The sequence below is a fragment of the Gavia stellata genome, unplaced genomic scaffold (assembly GCF_030936135.1).
Source record: "Gavia stellata isolate bGavSte3 unplaced genomic scaffold, bGavSte3.hap2 HAP2_SCAFFOLD_53, whole genome shotgun sequence".
NCBI lineage: Eukaryota > Metazoa > Chordata > Aves > Gaviiformes > Gaviidae > Gavia > Gavia stellata.
In genome coordinates, this window is record NW_026776569.1 from 165,500 (window position 1) to 186,266 (window position 20,767).

Sequence of the window (20,767 nt, forward strand, 5' to 3'; positions counted from 1 at the left end):
CACCATTTCTTCCGCGTTTCCTCACTTTTAGGGCCCCAACCTGTCTTTCATGACCCCCAGCCTTTTCTCAGGGCCCCCAGTTCCCTCTCGAGGGCCTAAACCCTGAAGGCGGAGCTGGTCGCCTGGCAACGGCCGCCCAGGAGTCTGGGGGGAGTCAGTGGACCCAGGACAGCCAATCGCATTTGGGGAAGGGTGTGATTGACATGTAACCAGACAGCCAATCCGAGGCAACATCACCTCAGGGAAGGGCGGGCAGTGATGGGGGTGGGGAGGGAGCCCTCAGGCAGCCAATAAGAGAGAGCATCCCCTCAGGGGAGGGTGGGCCCCAACTGAGGGCAGAGTGACAGCCCATGTGGGCAATGAGAGGTCAGAGTCCAGGTGAAGGGCGGGAGCCCACCAGGGCAGCCTGAACCAGCTGGGGGCCAATCAGAGGCAGCATCCCCTCAGGGCAGGAGACTGACAGCCCTCCCGACCTATGCCGGCAAAGACTGGTGTGAGAAGAAGGCGGGCTCCACCGGCAGCCGGGCCGAGCTTCAAGATGGCGCAGGTGGGGCCTGCTGTGAGGCTGAGGGTGGGGAGGAGGGGGAGGACCCGGCCGCCATCCGGCGTCTCCCGCCTGAGGTGGTGAGTTGAGTAGGGGGGATGTGGGGCTGGGGTCCCCCCTCAGAGCAGGGGGGTCCCGGGGTTGATGCTCTCCCCACCTCTCTCCCCACAGCTGCTGCACATCATCTCCTTCCTGACGCTGCCCCCACCCCCTGCTGAGACTGGGCCAGACCTGCCGCTGCCTCCACGAGGTGTGCGACAGCGAGGCCGCCTGGCGCCACCTCTGCACCCCTCTCTCCTCGGCCTCTACCAGCGCCCGTGCCTGCAGGAGGGCCGCCATCCTCACCTGTGAGTCCCTGTCATTGCCAAGGGATGGGGGGTGGCACTTTGTCCCCCAGCCTCATTTTCAGAGTCCACAGCTTTGATTGTACGGTTGAAAGCCTCATTTGTATGCTCCCAAACCCTCATTTTTAGGGTACAAACCCTCAATCATAAGTTCCAAACCCCCCTTTTAAGGTTCAAAGACTCAACGATGAACGACTTTAACGATTCTATATTTCTACAATTCTATGATTCTATGATTTTAAGGGCCCAGAGTTTCATTTTTAAAGCCCAAACTCTGATTGTGAAGGTCAAAACCTCAGTTTTAGAGGCCAAAGCCTTATGTAGAGGGTCCAAAGGCTCATTTGTAGCTTCCAAAGCCTCCTTTTCAGGGACCATAGCCTCCTTTTCAGGATTCGGTCCACAATTTGGAGAACCCAACACCTATTTTGAGCCTCCCAAGACCCATTTCTAGGGTGCAAAGGCTTAGGTTTTGGTACGGAAGCATCATTTGAGGGCACAAAGCCTAATTTCTGCGTTTGAAGTCTCAATCTCATTTCCAAAGCCCCGTTTTTAAAGAACAAAGCCCCATTTTGAAGGCCCACACCCTCCTTTTGAGGGTCCAAACTCTCATTTATTATGTCCAAACCTCTCTTTTACAGCTCTGAGCCTCCACTGGAGTGCCCAAAGCTCTAAAACTTCATTTCTTGGGGCCATGGACGATCCAAGAGTTTCCCCTCCTTTGCAGGCTCCAAAACCTCATTTTTAGCATCGAGCCCATCTTTTAGCACCAAAAGTCTCTTTTTTAGGGCCAGACCCCTCATTTCTAGGGTCCCAACCTGTCTTTTATTACCCCTAGTCTATTTTTAGGGCCCACGGTTTCATTCTGAGGGTCTAATCCCGCACCATCAGGGCAGAAAGCCTCTTTTTAGGCTCCAAAGCTACATTTCTAGTGTCCAAAGACTCCTTTTTACTTTCCAAATCTTAGGTTTGGTTTCCAAAGCCTCATTTCAGGCTCCAAAGCCTCAGTTTTATGGTCCCAAGTGATATGGCTTTCCACATGCCAGCAAGCGTGCCAGGGTCCGGCCCTAGGATATGGCTGAAAGTGCAAGGTCCGAGTGAAGGTGTCCAATTCCTCTTTTATTACTTCTCAGATGACAGCTCATGCTGGTGCCTGAGGCATTTCTCGAATGACGGTTCAGTTGAGGCAGGTGGGCGTCCGTGGGGAAGCAAGCGTTACCAAAATCTTCAACAGCAGTAGAATGATGTCTCTTCCTTTGGTCTTGGAGGAGGCTGCACAACCAAAAGGTAGACTAGATGGGTCTCGGTGGGGTTTTCCAAACTGGTTACCCCCTTGACTTAGTGTAAGCGCTGCTCAGCAACAACTAAACCATCAGTGTGTTACCAACGTTATTCTCCTCCTACATCCAAAACACAGGACCATACCAGCTACTAGGAAGAAAATTAGCTCCATCCCAGCCGAAACCAGGACAAGTGGGAATTGAAAGAGCTGACTCCTCGGTAGGAGACGTTCTGGTTTTGCAGGGTTTCTTCCCTTGCGGAGAGGAGTGCAAAACCTGCTCCCTGTCAGGTTGGACTTTGCCTCAAAACGTGGCGCTGCCCTTTCTGTTGTGACATCACTGACTGCTGTTGATGTCACAAAGCGTCGTCGGCACTGAGGTAGACCCAGCAGGGCATAAGATCGGGGTCGTGCCTGCACCATTGTCACTCTTGGTCTTGAGAGAAGAGAGATCGCAGAGTGGTTGGCTCGCTCCCGAGCAAGCAGGATGCCTGTTTCCCGCACCTCAGCGGATGCAGAGAGACAGCCATGGAGGGCCCTCGATCTGAATGGGCATGTTTGAAAAATCCTCTTCTCCTTTCCCCAAGGGTATTTTCCACCTCATCTGCTGGGGTGGGTGGGGGACGGACAGGGGACGCACACGAGGGCAGCCTGAGAGCTCGGCCTGGAGGCGGTGTAAGGCAGCAGCAGTCTCCTCAGTCCCTTCACAAACGCCAGCACTAGGCCTCGAAAGCCTTTTGTCTCTGCCAAATGGGGGACGAGTCCCTTTTGGATCGCATGGAGGGAGTCCCAAGCGGTTGCCCAGCTCCATCCTGCTGCAGTAACTGTGACAGCTTAGCTTAGCTGTGGGCTAAGGAACATCCCTGGGCAGCCAGGAAGGCAGCGGAGGCGGTACAGGGCTCACCGCGGAGTGCTCTGGGTGCCTGCAGCAGCTCTTCCTGGCCTGGGGAGAGCAGCTGGCCCCAGCCCTGGGAGGAGGGCGGCAGGCAGGCAGGGAGTGAGGCCAGGACAGCAGCACGACTAGAGACGGAGAGAGCCAGGTCATAACCTGCTGCCCTCCATAAAACCCCACGCTGCAGAGGTGGGCAGCAGGGCGAAGCAGAGCGCTTCCAGCTGCTAGCCGATGCCTAGAGAAGAGGTGCTTGGGTCTCGGGAGGAGAGCAGGCTTTTCCCTCCACCTGGCCAGGGTGCTGGGGTTGCGGAGATGCCAGCCAGGTTGGGCAGGTGGGTGCAAGAGGGCCCAGAAAGCAGGGAGGGATCAGGCCAGAAGCCCCGTGTGCTGCCTGGCTGCCCGGCAGGAGCAGGCAGCCCCAGAGCATGGGGGCTGTCTGCACTACTGCCCTCCAGCCGCGCAGCCCAGCACCCCCATTCCGGGGACACCGTCCTGCCCCTTCTCTGGGGAGAGCCGAGCGGGGCCAGGCTGCCGCCCCTGTGTCAGGCCAGAGGCCTGTGTGTGTCCCAGGGGTGCTGTGCAAGGGGCCAGACTTTCCCAAAGGCCCGGGGGCCCTTGGGCTTGCAGCTGTGCTGAGCACAGGAACCTCATAGCAAGTGAGCTCCTGAACGGATCCCTGGCAAACCTGCGTCCCAGCCTTGGGCTTTGGTAACAAGAGTGTTCCTTCTCTTTTTAGACAATGCATCACCCACCAGAAGGGCAGGAGGGTCCTGAGGCTCCTTTTCCTGCTGCTTCCCATCCTGTCTGGTGAGTATCCCTGACCACAAATGGTGTCCTCAGTCCTGGGGAGAGGGACCAACTCCTGCGGAAAATAACCACCTCTTGACAATGTGACCCACAGCTGTTGTCTACTGCCGGGGCTCAACGGCGTGGGGAAAGGGAGCCTTGCGCGTAAGTGTCTCTTGCTGCGGGAAAGCCAACGCCTGCAAAGGCGGAGACGGATCTTCCCGAGTGACCTCCGCAGGGTGGCATGCTGAAGCAGGGAGCACTTTGGCGGAAGGTGCCTTTGCTGCCTGCATCCATCCCGCCCCCTCTTCATCTTGCAGGAGGCGCCAGGGCTTCCTGAAGTGGAGCTGCAGTCTCTGGGGTAAGAGCGCTTTCTTGCCAAGGAACGCACTCTGTGGAGCCGTCTCAGCTGGCTTCGTGCTGCCTGCACTCACTCGCCTCGCGTCCAGGGCTCCTGACCTTCCCCGTCTGCTACCTGCGGTGGTGGAAGGGAGCCGTTTGTAAACAGGAGGAAGGAAAGGGGCTGGGGGGCGGGGGGTGACCCAAGCCCAGAGCACCCTTCTCTGCACGGCGTTTGGAGCCTGCCTGCAGAGGCTGGGCAGCTGCTGGACAAGAGCTGCTTTCTCTTTGCCTCCAGGAACTCACAGGCTTGGCTGGAGCAGAAGATGCAGGAGCTCAAGGAGACGGCGGCTCAGGTGTCTGCTGCCAGGGCGAATATACTGCAGGCAGTGCGAGAGGTCCTCAGAGACCATGGTGTCCAAGAGGAGAAGAGAGAGGTAAGGGTGCTGGGGGTAGATCAGAGACCTTGCTGCCTTTGCGGGCTGCCTCCTGCTGCTTCTTTGTGGCCCGCTGTTCGCACAGAACGGCCCATCCATGTGTTTGTGTTCACTGCCATCTCTCCGGTCCTAATCTTTCCCCAGGAAATTCTGCAGCTGACTCAGGCGGCAATTAAGAACGTGCTTGAAAACTACCTCCCGATGCCTGACTGGGCTCTGGAAGCCATAGGTACGCAGACGGGAAGCCTCACTGCCCTCGGTTTGTGTATGGCACTCCCCAAATCTGCCGAGCTCTGCTGTCAAGCCTGAGAAATACATCCTAATGCACCGCTTCAACTCCTAATCTCTGGCCACCTTCATGTCAGGTGCCACCATTGAGGAGGAGAGGACATCCAAGAGTTACGGTGGGCAAGGCAAGAAGAGCTGGTGGCTTTCTCCATTCGGCTTCTCTTCTGCAAACCCTCCAGAGACGATCTTGCAGGTATCACGAGGACAGTCCGGACTCGTGGCTCACCTCCTTGCTTTTGGGCTGCCAGACGAAGTGCACAGCGCTTCCCTTCCGGCCGGCCGTATCGCTCAGCCCTGCCGACTGCATTGCAGTCCTGACCTCTGCGAGGCTCTTTGGCTGCCTTGCCACTGATGGTCACGGCTTTCTGGTTTCAGCCCCGTATGGCCCCTGGCAACTGCTGGGCTTTCCAAGGATCTCGGGGCCACGTGGTCATCCGGCTGCCTGAGCAGATCTGGCCAAGGGCTTTCACCATCTGGCATATCTCCGAGGCAGTCTCTCCTTCCGGGGAAGTCAGCAGCGCCCCCAAAGAGTTTGCCGTCTCCGTAAGTCTTTGCCTTGTGCTTCTCAGGGTGGGGCCTGGCCCCAGGGAAAAGCTCCACCAGAGACGTGCTTCTCACAGCAGCTTCTCTCAGAGCTCTGTCTGGGGCTGGCTGCTGCAGGGCACCGCCTCCCCTGGGGGGCCACTGGGGGCACGTGGCGGGTCTGTGCCTCTGGGGGCTTCTCTCTGCTTCATGGCCAAGGATCCTGGAGCACGTGCTCAAAGCACCCAGAGTCAGCCTAAGCCGTGCTAGTCTACCGCTAGAGCCGAGGGAGGTGGGCAAGGCTTCCCGGTTCGGCCTCGGCGGGCCCTTTTTCTGGCGCCCTGCTCGAGCCTGACCTGCTCCCTTTGTCTCTTGTCTGTGAGGGCGTGGATGAGGCAGGGGCAGAAACTCTCCTGGGGACATTCACCCACGAGGTGCACAAGGAGGTGGCTCAGACGTTCCACGTGCAGGTACCGCAAGAGCTGTGGGCAGCATGTGCGGGAAGAAGGCCGGGTTCCCTGCAAGTCCGTGGAGGAAAGAGCTCTGGTTGCCCTTGCTTCCTCCTTCGTCAGGGCTGCCGTTTGGTCCTCGGCAGGGGCAGCGTGGGCAGAGGGGCCTCTGGCGATGTGCTGTGGCTCTTGCCACCTGCCTAATGATGGCTGCCCCCATTTCTTTACAGAAGGAGCTTCCCAGGACCTTTCGCTACATCAAATTCGAGGTGCAGAGCAACTGGGGAAACCCAGAGTACACCTGTGTGTACCGTGTACAGGTTCACGGGAAGACGGCGAGCCACCACGACCACCCACAGGCCCAAGATCTCCTTTGAGAAGACTAATAAAACAAGATGTGTGGCAGTTTGTCTTGTGTGTCTTCCTTGTAAAAAGGAAGGTCTGAGGTCTGCCTCAGACCTGGCTCTTGCCCGATTTGGAGGCAGGAGGGTGTATCCACCATCCTGCATAAACGGCTGCCCTCGCTGCACCGGCAGGAGCCGTTGCCCGTGGCCCCTTTCCTTCTACTGTAGAGCTCCAGCCCCCGGCAAAACCTCCAGCGGGACACAGGGAGCTCCTTCCTCTTCAGCCCCTGCCCGGGGGCACGACGACCAGGTTCTGCGAGAAACACGCAAGGGCGCTGCCCCGTGGGCACTGCCGTGGCTGAGTACGTGTCCCAGAGACCACACAGAGCCACCCCACAGGTCCCCTTCTTGCCGGCTTCTCCAGATTGATGCTCACTGCAAACATGCAGCAGTTCCCTTTCCTTTCCCCGTTCCCTTTCTATATTCTTTTCCTGTGCTACCACCTTGTTGTTTGGGGGCAGAAATACCATCCGTCCCTATGGCCCTACTGCATTTTTTGTGGAGGGAAATAAATCCCCCCAACATCGTCCTCTATTTTATTGGGGGGGAACTAATTTTCATCCCATGGCCTCCTCTATTTTGCGGTTAGCAATAACTCATGTTCATCTTATTTTCCAGCCAGCCAAGTTGTGTGCGACTGCTCCCTGCAGGTCGTGAGTCCCCTCCTGTCCCTCCCGTTCCCCTCTCTGCAGCTCAGCAAGGGCCTTGGTGCCATTCAGCATCTGCTGTCCTCACCCCATCGCTGGGCAGGGCGAGGCAGGACTGTTGTCTTTCCACCGCGCGTTTTGCCAGCAGCCCTGCTGCAGCCGGCAGACGAGGTCATGGAAGAGGGAGAAGGCGTAAGGCAGATCAGGCAGCCCGCAGGCTACTACCCATCTTCAGGCGCTGACGCTCCACCTCCTGCGAGCACATCGAGATCGAGAGCAGCACCTGGAAACCAGGCCAAAGAGGTGGAAAGGAGGAGTCTCGGAAGAGGGCTGAAGAGCAGCCCCCTCCTGCTGCCCTGTTGCAGATCACTTCTCTGTGCTCCGACCCCACGGCATGGGAGGCGGTACTGAGATGCTGGAGTGAAACGTTAGGATGCTGCAAAGGAGCAGGCAGCGACAGCTGAGAGGCAGATCCTCTCCTCGGCTGCATCGTCACTCCCGTGTTTAACAAAGTCGTTGGGTTCCAGCGGTGCCCGTGAAGAGTTTGTGGTGCCTGGCAGGAGCATCGCAGACTAGTCGGGTCTCCTTCTGTGCTCTGAACTTGCAGAGAGCTACAGAGGTGCCAAAACGTCTTGGCCAAGAAGATCCTCCTCAGGTGACCCCAACGTGTGTTTGGAATGCACCCAAAGAGTATTTCTTCTTGAAGAAGAAAGCCAATCCCAAAGGTAAGGAAGGAAGACACTTTGTAAGGAATGCACCTGGCATGTAGACGTGTAAAGATAAAACCTGTCTCCACTAACTAACAATAAGCATTAACACAAGGACGACTTCTAGGAAGATAGAATAGAGTGCCAATACAGTGTCCGAAGGCTGACCCACCTCATTATCCTGCGAAAACCACACCTCCTAGGTAGAAAACGCCCCCAACCCAAATAAGCCCCCTCCTCTCTGGGCATGCGTAGTGAATTAAAAGAGAACTGTCGCTTTCAGGTGAAGTAAGAAAGGTAACAACCAATAGTTAGTTAAGGGGTGGGACCGGTAGGCGTCACTCACTTTGCTAACTGTTTAAATACTTGTCATGATTTCAAGCGGGTGTGCATGCTAGGAGGAGAAATCCCCCATGCACCCAGCGCAGCAATAAACCAATGTCGGCCTTCTGAACTGTCATTTGGCTTTGGGAGTTTTCTTGGTTACGATTTTCCGTAACAGGCAGGGCAGGAGTAAATCCAGGTACCCTGCGTGGAGAAGGGGGAAAAAAGAGCTTCCCCAAGCAAGAGAGGGGAACAAAGAGCCGTCCCGAGAGGGACGTGATGAGAAAAAGCCGAGCAAGGCTGTGGCCAAACTGGATGCCCCACGTAGAGGATAAAAAGAAGAAAACCTCCCTGAGTGGAGCAGGGGCAAAACTCCCTGCCCTGACTGAGCAGGAGTACAACTAACTGCCCCGAGTAGGACTGGGGAAACTAGATGACCCAGGTGGGGCAGGGGCCAAACCAGACAGTTCAAGTAGGGCAGGAATAAGAACCGGCTGCCTCGTCAGGGCAGGAGCAATACAACTGCCCGCCGAGCAGGAACAGGGGGTTATAGCAGACGTCCCAAGTGAGGACTGCCCAAAACTACATAAGCCAAGCGGGGCGGGAATAAAACTGCCTCCAGCCACCCCGAGTGGGAATTGGGCAAATGTGTGGCAGCCAGAAATCTCACAAACCCTGGAGGCGGGAGAAAATGTGAAGACGCTAAAAAGCCGCTCCTGAACATTTTTGGAGCTCCAGGGTGGGAGAGCAGCTGGGTGGGGGCCTGGCAGCCAGCTAGGGTCAACCCTGCCCAGTTGCTGAGTGTTCCTGTGGTAGCACTAGTTCAGAGTCAGCCTGAGGCTGTATCTTGGGGGGGCAGATGAAATTCATTGGAAACGAACCCGTAAGAGACCTGGTGCTTTGCTGCACGCGTCTCACGGACACAGTCCCGTAGCTGGGAAGAGCGGAAAAGAAACTCTCAGTAACCCAATGTGCCGGCCAAAGCTGTGAACAGGCACGCTTACTGCCCTGGGCAGGTTTTTATTCCTCTGGCTGTGCGGCTCAGGGAAGAGGTGGGAGCTCTGCCGGCGGACGAACAGCCCTTTGCCAGCAGTGTGTGGGGAAGCCCAGCGGCTGCCAGCTGCTGGCTACGTGAGGTGCCCAGGCTGCAGCGGCTGCGTGGCCGCAGTGCGTCCCCATGAGTCCCCGTGCGTCCCCGTGCGTCTCCGTGTCACAAAGGGGCAGTGATGCAGGACCCGCCCGCTGCTTGTGAGCTCACCAGGCCAGGGCTTCACATCCTGAAAAGCGGGCCAGTGAAAGCCACTTGGGCTGAGCTGGCCTTCGGGATAACTTGGCTCCTTCCTTTGCTTCTTGCGTGGCTACGTTGTTCCAACCATTTATCGTTTACTGCCCACTTGGCCTCCACTTCCATCCTCTTTCAAAGGTAATTAAGATTAGACTTTCGGGACAGATCACAGAGTAGGTAGATACAGGATAAAAGTCTCCGCTGGTCTATACCTTCCGAGCTGTCGGCCTCTCTGGGCTGGCCAGATATGCGCTATGGGTAGAGTTCCTATTTGCTAATTCTGATGTCTCTACCGTAGCCTGGGATAGGTAAGTGGGGGGTGGGGGCAGCGTAGTCTGAGGCGTTGGGCTCAGCCTAGAATGACAAGGAGCCCACCCTGGCTGCTGCGGTAGGAAGGAAGGCAGAAAAGGAGCACGGCAAAGGCAGCCGTTAAAGTAGTGGCCAAAAGCTGGTCCGTCACTCCTGCATCCGAGGTGGGAAAGTGTGGGCTGGAGAGCCAGAGGGCTCTGCTGCTAAAGCTGGCAACAGGTCAGCAGCAGGTCCTCTTCCGAGAAGGTGACGCACATTTGAGCCTTTCAAAAGGGCCTTTGGAACTGCTGTGAACCAGGGCCCCGTGACAGTGATGGTGAGGTCGTCAGCCTGCGGCTCTGCAGCAGTTAAAACTACCACGGAAACAGTTTTGATGGCGGATGCTGTTCTGTGAGTTTCCTTTGGGGTTTTCTTCCATCATTTTGTTGAGCTACAATTATTTCTTGGCGATCAGGTGACGGGATTGGCGCTGGTCTTCTCTTCCGCGAGCACATCCTGACATCCTTTGTCATCCTGAGCTTTCCCCTCTGTTCCTGAGAGGAGCGATGGCCGCAATGGGGAACGACTCCTGTGAGTAACAGTTTCCCCAGCAGGCTTGGACTTTGTGAATCCCCAAAGGCGATGGACGCGGCTGGTCCTCCATCCCTGAAAGCTGATGTGCTGACAACCTGGAGTGAAGTCTGGGGCGTTTCCTTATAGTGGCCAGAGCTACCCAGGTGTTTTCAATTAGACACAGGAAACGGCGTTTTCTCACTCCTCTGCCACTATGTACAAGACGTTGAAAGATGACATTGCTCATAGAAAGCTCTGACATCAGTAGGGTTACCTTCTGTGCTAGGGTCTTGCTTGTTTTTGTCCAGTTACAATCAGGAAAAGGGAAGACTTGACCTGATAATCTAGTTCAAGAGCCTAGAGGGAAAGGAAGGTAGCCCGAGGCACAGAAATCAGAGTGTGGGTTTGTTGGACTTTGGGCAACGTAAGCGAGGGAACAGACTATCTTCCACAGCTGTTTCTTAACAAGCAAATTTCAATGGCAGCGTTAGGCTTCCCCCAATGTCTCTGTGTTGGAGGTTAGAGCTGGTTGTCCTGGGTGCTCCTGCACAGAACTCGACTTTGAAATATGCTTTTGTGCAACAGTATCGTCTCACCTCTTTTCAAACGTCGTTTCCCTGCAGTCATTGCCGAGGGAATGGCTCCGCCACAAAGGATCCTCTTTCCCCCGGAGAAGATTTGCATGGGCTGGCAGCAACGACAGAGAGCTGGAGCGGGACTCCACAACCTGCACAATACGTGCTTCCTCAACTCCGTCCTGCAGTGCCTGACGTACACACCCCCTCTGGCCAACTACCTGCTCTCTCGTGAGCACAGCTTGTCGTGTGAGTACTTTTAGGAACAGCTCTTTGTCAATCTGTTGGGCACTTCCTGAGGATTCCCAGAACCTGGAATTTGATTTAGGGGAAAAGCAGCCCTTCTTTGTCAACCCCCCACCCCGCCCGCCCCGAGCGGGTGTCCTTTGAACGCTCAAGCCTAGAAGCCGCTTGTCGTACCTAGGCGTGTTCCTCTTCAGAAAGTCACCTCTTTCTAGCCCCGGGTCTCCGTCCCTATTCCTGCAGCTTAAACTCTCTTTGCTTACGGCACACAAAACTTCTGTCAGTTTAGCATCCCTCTGAAAAAAGTTTTCTACGCACAGAAATGTCCCGGGCTTGTTGGGACATTGTCACCCTAGGAGAAGAGAGTAGAACTCCTCTCCATTAAGTTTCCCGTTGCTACGGATATTTTGCTAAGCTGACAAATCGCTTTCCTCTCTCTCCTCAGGTCGCCAGCTAGGCTTCTGCATGATGTGCAGAATGGAAGCGCACGTTAACATGGTCTTGCGTTCCTCCGCCAGTGCCATCGAGCCTTGGGCTGTCCTCAGTGTCCTCAAGCGTAAGTCATTTCAGGTGCTTTGACACGGTGTCTTCTGTTCTCGTAGGAGAGAACTCCTAACTTCTTCTTTCTTAGGAATAGGAGAACATTTCCAGCTTGGCATGCAGGAAGACGCCCACGAGTTCTTACGCTATACTGTCGATGCCATGCAGAGAGCTTGTCTGAGTGGAAGCAGCGAGTAAGCACAAGCAAATGACCTTTTGAATGTTCCCCAGCCCTTTGGACTCCTCGACGTACTCCCGTCAGGGAAAAACTGCGCCCAGGGCTTTCAGACAAAGTGAAACTCTTGGAGGAGATAACTCCCTGCCTTACCATTTATTTCCAGCTTGGACATCTCTTCTCAATCAACTACCGTTGTCCATCAAATATTTGGGGGCTTTCTGAGATCCAGAGGTACTTTTCCACACCTATTGCTCTCCTTGGAATTGTCTGTGCCCTTCTGTCTGCCTGTGATCAACAGCTGTTCTTGTGACTGGCGTAGTAGGTACGACGAGCGTAAACCCGCACAGTCCACTCCCTCTATCGCTGAGCATTTCCATTTGCCTTCCAGTCACGTGCTTGAGCTGCAAAGCGGTTTCTGATTCCTACGAGACCTTCCTGGATGTTCCTCTGGATATAAAAGTAAGAGGGTTTGGAATTGTGCTTCCAGACGTCCCAAGGCTCCTGTAGCTTTCCAGCATAAACGCATTTGGCTTTAAAAACGTAGACGGCAAACACAAGAGAGCTTGGTGGTGGGTGGGGAGTGGAATGGAAGGCGTCCTTCTGGGGAGGCCGTGGCAGTCGTCTCCCTGGAGGTGCCGGCTTTAAGCCCGACAAGCACGAATTATCCTCTCTGCAGCCTCGACGTGCTCTCATCCTTCTTCCCTTTGCCCTCCCTCCACACCCGTCTGACTCCCAGGCTGATGGGTTGTGGTGTTTTCCTTATTGATGACCCTGCACACCATCGGTAGCTGAACCGTGCGGTGCCCCAGAGAGGTGGCTCTTGATGGCCCTGGGATTCCGTGGAATTGAGGGGAATGTTCAGCGTAATCCCCTCTTTCGGCCTCCTCCTGGGCGCTGCTTGCGGGTTCAGGGTGGGTCTCCTCAGCGTCAGCTACCTGGCTCTTCTGGTCAACTCCTAGGAAGTGTTGGGACGAGGGCGTTGCCCTCAGCTCAGTGCTCTCCTTTCTCACTCCTCCAGGCAGCCTCATCGGTCAGCGCAGCTCTCAAGGACTTTGTGAAACCTGAGCAGCTGGATGGTGAAAACTGCTTTAAATGTAGCAAGTAAGATGATTCCTAACGACATATTAATACTAGATCCTGGGGGAAGGTGCTGCATGTCATCGAGCGTAAGTCATCTTTTCCTCTAGGTGAGATGCACAACAAGGACACGCGGCTTTTTTTTCTAATCCGGCCTTAGACAACTGAATAGCCTTAAAATAGCGGAAGGACGTGTGAGACGTGAAAGCTTGTCCGGCCTTCTGGGGGGAGAAAAGGGGGCATTTAAGGCTGCGTTTCACCACTCGGCTCTGTGCTTGGATTCCAGGTGTGACAAGATAGTTGCCGCCTCCAAGAGGTTTACAATCCATCGGGCGCCAAAGGTTCTCACGGTGTGTCTGAAAAGGTTTGACCATTTCACCGGCGGGAAGATCAGCAAGGTGCGTACGCAATTGGAGCGCGACTTTCTCCCTGGAGCGGGAGGTTTCCCAAAGCAGTGCGCTCTTTCCCAAGCTCTTCATGTTGAGATTTTCGTGTTCCCTTCTGGGGAGAGGAGAGCTCCCGTGGGAAGATGAGCATGCACTCTGCTCCGGCAGAGCTGCTTTGGCTGAGAACACTTTCCTGCCACCCAAACCATGACATGTCGCTTTAGGGAAAACCAAGTTTCCATCAGCCACAAAAGATGTATTTGTAAACCTCTGGCCCCTGGTCTTGGAAAGCTATTTCGTGTCGAATTTCAGGATCATTTCTGAGCCCTCTTGGTCTCTCCGTAGGTTGTGGAGTATCCCATGTACTTGGATCTTCGGCCATACACGTCTCAGACAGCTGGAGAACCGCTCCTCTACTCCTTATATGCTGTCCTGGTGCACAGCGGTGGCAGCTGTCATACAGGACACTATTTCTGCTACACGAAGGTGAAGAGCAATTTCTCACCTAACAAGGGAAAAACGTACCCTGGGGAAGACAACTTCCGCGGCAGTGTTCCCGGCAGCCAAGCTTTTGGGGGGAAGGTCTCCTTACCGGCCGGGTTGGATCGGTTTTGGCGTCCTCTTGGTTCTGTAGTTTTCTGCCTGTCTTTTTGTGGAGACACCATGCAGTTCATCTCCAGATACCGATGCCTTCTTTGCAGGCCAGCAATGGACTGTGGTACGAGATGGACGATTCGTCTGTGGTTCCCTGTGACTTCAACACAGTTCTCAGGCAGCAAGCCTATTTACTGTTCTATGTCAGGTAATAAGCAGTATTAACTGTGTTCAGAATACTGTGTTTCCTTTTCCTGGCTTTGCTACTTTTCTTCTCGTCCTCCTGAGTGTTTCTCTTTCCGTCACAGAAGACAATTACTACCTGCATCGTTCAGTGCTGTCAAACCCGAGCTACCCCACGTCAGTCCTTATCCTTCCTTGCTGGGCTGCTGCCCAGGTCTAAACTGCGAGAACAGCCCTAAACAGAGATCACTCTTTCTCTCCAGACGCTCCGATCTGAAAATGGGAGAAAGGACTTCTTCCTCACCGGCACCATCACATGCCCGCTCCTTCCTCAGTCAGTGGGCGGCCGGCAGCAAGCAGGCGGGTTCTGTTGGAGCATGGGATCTGCCTCGTCAGACTAAGGTAGCTCTGGGGAAGTGGGTCAGGGCACCAGGCGCATTTCTTTCTGGGATCTTGGCGTTGCTCTCTTTTCCCTCCCACACTGCAGCTTTCTTACCAGCCGCGAGGCTGCTCCCTCTGAAAGCATCCCGCCTAGATCCATCCCCTTTTCCGCCTTTGGCCCTTCTGCCTTGGCAGCCCTCCAGAAGAGCCTTTGGGAGGCCTTTAGCTGTCCCCTCCCAGAGCTCCTGGGGTTTCCCCACTGTTGTGGTCCTCTTGGGAGGAAAGGGCAGGACCTTTTCACAGCTCTCTTTGCAGGACATGGCGGTGGGCATGGAGGACTCTCCAGAGCACGGCAGCTCCTCCGCACCAGCCAGCACCAGCCAGCTAACCTGGGCAGGTGCCCGGGAGGCGTCTGCAGGCCGGCCGTGCCTCATCTGGCCAGGCAGGCTCAGCGTCACCTCCGCCGTGCCCAGAAGACAGCCTGATTTCCCGCTCCACCGTCAACCATTTGACCGTGCGCTGCACAGCGTGCGAGAAGATGATAACGACGAGGAGCATGGATTCGGCCCTTTTTCCTGCTGCCAGAGGAACGGGGCCAGGGAGAGGGTCTGGAGCAGATCCCCGCAGTGGGGCAGTGGTCTGCGCAGCTGGTTCGTGGACGCCACGGACTATGACCACTCAACAGGGAGGAGAAGGATGATAACTGGTCCTCCAAATTGTGGCCATGCTCCCAGGGATGACGCAGCTCCAGGGCCCTCCGATGTCCGCTTCCAGTTGGCTCCCCCACCCAGTCCTGCTTGGGAGCACACCCTGCCGAGGCAGAGAGAGCGGAGCAGATCCCCGCGGCGGGGCTATGATCTCCGCAGCCGTTTTGTAGAGTACAGTGAGTACTGCTCAGCAAGGAGGAGGAGGAGGAGGGGGAGAATAAGTCTTCCACGTTGTGACCGAGCCCCAAGGGATAATGGAGCTCCAGGGCCCTCCAACGCCAGCTCCCAGTTGGCTCCCGCACCCAGGGCTGCTCGGGGGCAAACTTGGCTGAGGCAGAGAGAGCGGAGTAGATCCCCGCCACGGGGCTATGATCTCCGCAGCCGGTTTGTGGCCACCACGGACTGTGACCCCTCAGCAGGGAGGAGGAGAAGGGTTTCAGCGCCCCAGAGAGACATGCCAGACAAACACTGCAGCGGTGATGGGGGCAGCTTGTGACCCTGGTTGAGGGAGGAGCACAACATCTGACTCCTGCAAAGCCAGAGATGAGGAGGAGGAGGAGGAGGAGGAGGAATCCAGGAAGCACCAAAGCTGCCCCCAGCAGGGACCAAGCTGCACTAAGGGCACCAGCAGCCCACCCTGTCCCTCCTCCCAGTGCTGCCTCTGGCCAGGAAGAGCTCAGAGAGACCTTCCAGAGCGATGGACAGCTCTGCCGCCTGGCCCGCCTGCCCACAGGTCCCTCGAGGAAGACCTTTAATCCGTGGTCAGATTTTGGTATCACCTTGCAAAAACAACTCCTTTGGAACCAACAGGCAGAAAAGCCAAAGCCAGAATTAAAAACATTTGTTGGCCTTCCAGGGTGTCTTCTTCTCTCTCGGTTTTGAGGCTTTTGGTGGAAATACCCACTGTGGGAGGTTTATATCTTGAGATTTTGAAAGCCGTGTGCTTGCACATGCCCATCTTCCAATCTCTTCTTTTTAAATATGGAGTTCAAGTCACACAAACAGAAATGGGCTGGATGAGCTGACAGCGAGGGGAAACGAAAACCGGCTGAACGGCCGGGCCCAGAGGGTGCTGCTCAGTGGCACCAAGACGAGTTGGAGGCCGGTAATTCCTGGTGTTGCCCAGGGGTCAGTACTGGCTCCAATCCTGTTTAACATCTTCCTTAATGGTCTGGATGATGGGGCAGAGTGCACCCTCAGCAAGCTGGCAGATGGCACCAGACGGGGAGGAGTGGCGCTTAGGCCGGGGCGCCGTGCTGCCATCCCGAGGGACCTGGGCAGACTGGAGAGATGGGCTGACAGGGACCTCATGCAGTTCAGCAAGGGGAAGTGCAAAGGGTGCTGTGCGGGTGACGAGCAGCGGCACAGAGTGCCCAGGGAGCTTGTGGCGTCTCCATCCTTGGAGATGTTCCACAGCCCTCTGGACATGGTCATGGACAACTGGCTGCAGGTGGCCCTGCTTGAGCAAGGGGGGGTTGGACCAGGTGACTTCACCCTCCAGGTGACCTCCCGGCCAGCCTCAAGTAGCCTGTGATGCTGTGAAATGGATCCAGCCACCAACGCTGTCCCCATCAGGCGGCCATCGACAGCTCCACCAGGAAGCTGCAACCCTTGGAGAAAAGCCCAGGCCGGAGCAGGCTCCTGGCAGGAGCTGCGGCCCCTGGGGCCCAGGCGGGAGCAGGGGGACAAGGTGAGGAGGAGGAAGGGGCGGCAGAGACGAGGCGCTGTGGGCTGCCCACAGCCCCATTCCCCATCGCCCTGTGCCGCTTGGAGGGGAGAGGGGGCGGAGGAGTCGGGAAGGGAGGAGTGAGGCTGAGCCTGGGAAGAGCGGGGCTGGGGGAAGCCGTTATCATTGGGGTTTGTTGCTGCTCTCCTGCTCCCTTTTTAATTGCCTAATTGGTTAATTACATGAATTGCATCCTCTCCCCCAGCCTAAACCAGTTCCCACCAGTGTAGCACTGGCTGAGGACACCCGTGGTAAGAGCAGCACAAACCCGTTTCCCTTTTCCCACCCCTCCGGCTGCCGGGTGTAGCCGAGCCAGAGGCCGAGCAGGGGAGGGCTCATCCTGCCAGCGCTGCTCGCGGCAGCACAGGAGGGAGCGGCCCGATCCTGCTGAGCGTGGGGTCGCTCTCCCGCCTCGGCTGCCCCTCGGCCCGGCGCTGTTCGATGCGCCGCTGCCGCAGGCAGGCCGGGCAGTTTGCCTGTTGAGCGCTGGGGACGGCTGCCCCAGGGGAAGGGGGAGATGTCTCTGCTCCGTCCTGCTGCGGGAGCTGGGCTGAGCCTCAGTGTTGCGGGCCGAGAGCGGGTCTTTGCGTTCGTCTAGCTCGGAGAAAAGGAGGCCGAGGGGCGAAGACGTTGCTCTCCGCAGCTTCCTGGGGAGGGGACGTCGAGAGGGAGGTGCTGAGCACTTCTCCCAGCGATAGGACACATGGGAATGGTTCAAAGCTGCCCCAGGGGAGGTTCAGACTTGACATTAGGAGGCATTTCTTTACTGAGAGGGTGCTCAAGCACTTCAACAGGCTTCCTAGAGAGGTGGTCCATGCCACAGGCCTCTCAGTGTTTAAGAAGCATTTGGACAACGCCCTTAACAACATGCTTTAACTTTTGGTCAGCCCTGAATCGGTCAGGCAGTTGGACTAGGCGATCCTTGTAGGTCCCTTCCAAATGAAATATTTTATTCTCTTGTATGCTATGCTGTGCTATAAAGAGGACAGCGTGGGCTGAAGGCATTGCAGTTTCTACAGCTGTGCAACCTGGGCTCGAAAACCAGCTCGACCCAACGCAACTCAACCCAACCCAACCCAACCCAACCATCATTGTACTTTCTCTTGGAGGTAGTGCTGATAGGATTCGGCTTAGAAGATGACGCCTCCCTACAAAAGCCCTCCTGGTACCGTAACCGTGGGATTTTAGGAGAATGGGAGTGGACGGGGCGTACGCAAAGAGGTGACGTTTGAGCAGGTGCCTCTTGTCAACATCTGCACCTTCCCGGCTCATGCTCCTTATCTCTTCTCCTCTGGTGATAGTCTACAGTTCCACCTTTGTCCTGGAGTAGAGATGTTGTACAAAACGTTGGAAATATCTCTGGTCCCGCCAGCCCTACACAGAGAAAACCTTTCACTTCCCCATTCAGGAGCTCCTCTCAGACACGTGAATTGCTTTACGCAGGACTGGGAGCCGGGAGCTTCCAGAAGCTGAGCATCAGCAAGGAGTTGTTTTGTGATCTGGGACGACCCCACCTTCCTTCATCCCTTTCTCTGTTGCCCAAATGAGAAGTGAAATGCCAGCCTGTTGTAGGTGAAAGCTGAAGGTCTTGTTTGCCTTGGTAAAGGCTTGGGCTGGTAGAAATCACTCTGTACCTGCCAAATACCGTTACGCCAAGGCTCGCCTCCGGCTCGGATGCCCCTGCCTGTTGTCCGTGCCTCCTTGACAGCCCTCCCCGTAGCAAGGTTGCCCTGGCCGACGTCAGACAGCAGAGAGAAACCAGAGCAGAGCAGAAGCCTACGGCTGTGCCCCCCAGCAGGCTGGTGCTACCCACAGCGGGGTGCAGGGAGCAAGGAAAGGCACCAGGAGAAGGGGGAGAAAGCGGCATGGGAAGACCTGCCCTGTCCAGGAGTGGAGGAGCTGCGGCTGCGGCCCCGGGCAGAGGGACCCGCTGCTGCTGCCTCCCCTGGCTCTTCCTGGGGCTGCTCCTGTTCTGCAGGGACGGGCACAGACGGGGCACAGTTGGGACCCCTGCGGAGGGTGACCTCCAATGTTCTCGCTTCCTCCTCCGTGTCGGAGCTGGCGGGCTGTGGCGACTGATGGCTACACAGGGCGGGGGGACGCGATGACATGCTCCAGGTAGTCATCTGCTCCCTGCGCAGGGAACTTGATCTCCCACCTCCGTCCACTGCAGAGCGGGCAATTTGACGTCCTTCTTGCAGAAAATGGCGGCAGATGTTTTGAACCCTCAAAATGCCTATTTGGACCCTCAAAATGACGATTTGGACCCTCAAAAGGAGGATTTGGACCCTCAAAATGAGCGTTTGGATCCTCAAAATGAGGATTTGGACCCTGCAAATGAGGCTTTAGCCCCTCAAAATGAGGCTATGGGCTCTCAAAATAAGTATTTGGACCCGCAAAATGAGGATTTGGACCCTCAAATGATGCTTTGGACCGTTGAATGAGGCTTCGAGCCCTCAAAATGAGGTTTTGTACCCTCACAATGAGGCTTTGGGACTTCAAAATAACAATTTGGACGTTCAGAATGAGATTTTGGACCCTCAAAATGCCTATTTAGACCCTCAAAATGAGACTAAGGACCCTCAAAATGCCTATTCAAACCCTCAAAATTAGGATTTGCATCTACAAAATGTCTATTTGGATGCTGGAAATTATGATTTGGACCCACAAAATGACTATTTGGACCCTCAAATTGAGGCTTCGGACCCTTAAATGAGGCTTTGGACCTTCAAAATTATGCTTTGGACTCTCAAAATGAGGCTTTGGGCCCTCAAAATGACTCTTTGGACCGTCAAAATGAAGTTTTGGACCCTCAAAATGAGGCATGGCATTCTCAAAATCAGATTTTGGCCCCTCCCAATGAGGATCTGGGCCCTCAAAATGACTATTTGGACTCTGAAAATGAGGCTTTGGACCTTCAAAATGGCTATTTGGACCCTCAAAACAAAGATTTTATTCTTCAAAATGAAAATTTCAGCTTTCAAAATGGGGGTTTGGGCCCTCTAAATGAAGATTTTGATGGTCAAAATGAAGATTTTGGCCCTCAAAACAAGGCTTTGGACCTTGATATTAGTTTTTGTGTCCTCAAGGGATCCCTCGCCGCCAGGAACTGAGGCTTAGCAGCCTAAAAACAGGTCTGCGGAGGCCCCAAATGAGGCTTTGAACCCTCAAAATGACCATTTGGACCCTCAAAATTACTGTTTTGACCCTCAAAATGAGGTTTTGGACCCTCACAATGAGGCTTTGGACCCTCAAAATGGGGATTCCAGCCCCCAAACTAAGTTTTTGTTCCTCAAAATGAAGATTTCAGTCTTCAAAATGAACTTTCTATCTACTCAAAAGTTACTCGTCTTGAGAACGTTCCAAGCACTCCAAGTGAATAGTGCTCCTGCGTGTCGAGAGTCTGCCTGAAAAGAGGGTCCTGGGAAGAAAGAGACTATAAAAGACGCCAGGACAGACTGGGTGAAGGCGCCCCACCACCCAGGAACCACGAACGAGACACTACGCAGGATAAGACATCGCTGGAACCTAGGGTGGTGATATGTCTCTCTCTTTTCTATTTCTCCTTTTCTCTTGTCGATTCTTACCCTTCCTTCTTTTTCCTTTTACCCGTTGCTTGGGAATTATATAACTATAGAGGTCGTCAGGGACATTCCATCCCTTTTGTCTCCAACCAATAAAGGATTTTCTATTGAATCTCCTGCAAACCTGGGGCAGGGGCAGAGAAAGGGGCAGAAGCCAGAGTCATGCCAGTTGCTGAGCCTGGGGCAGAGGCATGGCCTCTACACAGGCTGAGGGAGCTTCAAGTCTGGGGAGAGGAGACACTTGCCACCGCCCGCGTGTCCTGCCTCCTTTGTGCCAGCGCGGTGGAGGGAGCCCGGCGGGCTCTGCTGGTCTCTCCCTGCTGACTTCATTTCAGCTGCTGCTCTGCGCTGACGTCAAAACAGAGGAGTTTGTTGCCCTGTACAAGGCCCAGAGGTACCTGAGGCATCCAAGCCTGGTGATGCTCTCGCTGGTGCTCAGGGCCCTCATCACGCTTGCGAAGACACCTGAGACGGTGAGCATATAGGCA

General features: G+C 55.5%; 1 protein-coding gene across 1 annotated transcript; it reads left to right on the top strand.

Moving 5' to 3' along the window:
* The first annotated feature begins 10,107 nt into the window (after positions 1 to 10,107).
* Positions 10,108 to 20,764, top strand: LOC132321127 (ubiquitin carboxyl-terminal hydrolase 42-like). Its single transcript, XM_059834699.1, has 13 exons — positions 10,108 to 10,123; positions 10,729 to 10,929; positions 11,369 to 11,479; positions 11,555 to 11,657; positions 11,805 to 11,872; positions 12,030 to 12,100; positions 12,660 to 12,742; positions 13,005 to 13,116; positions 13,450 to 13,590; positions 13,806 to 13,906; positions 14,145 to 14,241; positions 14,578 to 14,868; positions 20,615 to 20,764. The coding sequence occupies exons 1-13, from the start codon at positions 10,108 to 10,110 to the stop codon at positions 20,762 to 20,764; spliced, it is 1,545 nt and encodes a 514-aa protein (XP_059690682.1).
* The last annotated feature ends 3 nt before the right edge of the window (positions 20,765 to 20,767 follow it).

What these genes read in the sequence shown, in the direction of transcription:
- LOC132321127 (XM_059834699.1), top strand. An exon ending in ACTATTTCTGCTACACGAAG is followed by an intron (nt 13,591 to 13,805) that starts GTGAAGAGCAAT and finishes CCTTCTTTGCAG; the next exon opens with GCCAGCAATGGACTGTGGTA. An exon ending in TATTTACTGTTCTATGTCAG is followed by an intron (nt 13,907 to 14,144) that starts GTAATAAGCAGT and finishes CTTTCTCTCCAG; the next exon opens with ACGCTCCGATCTGAAAATGG.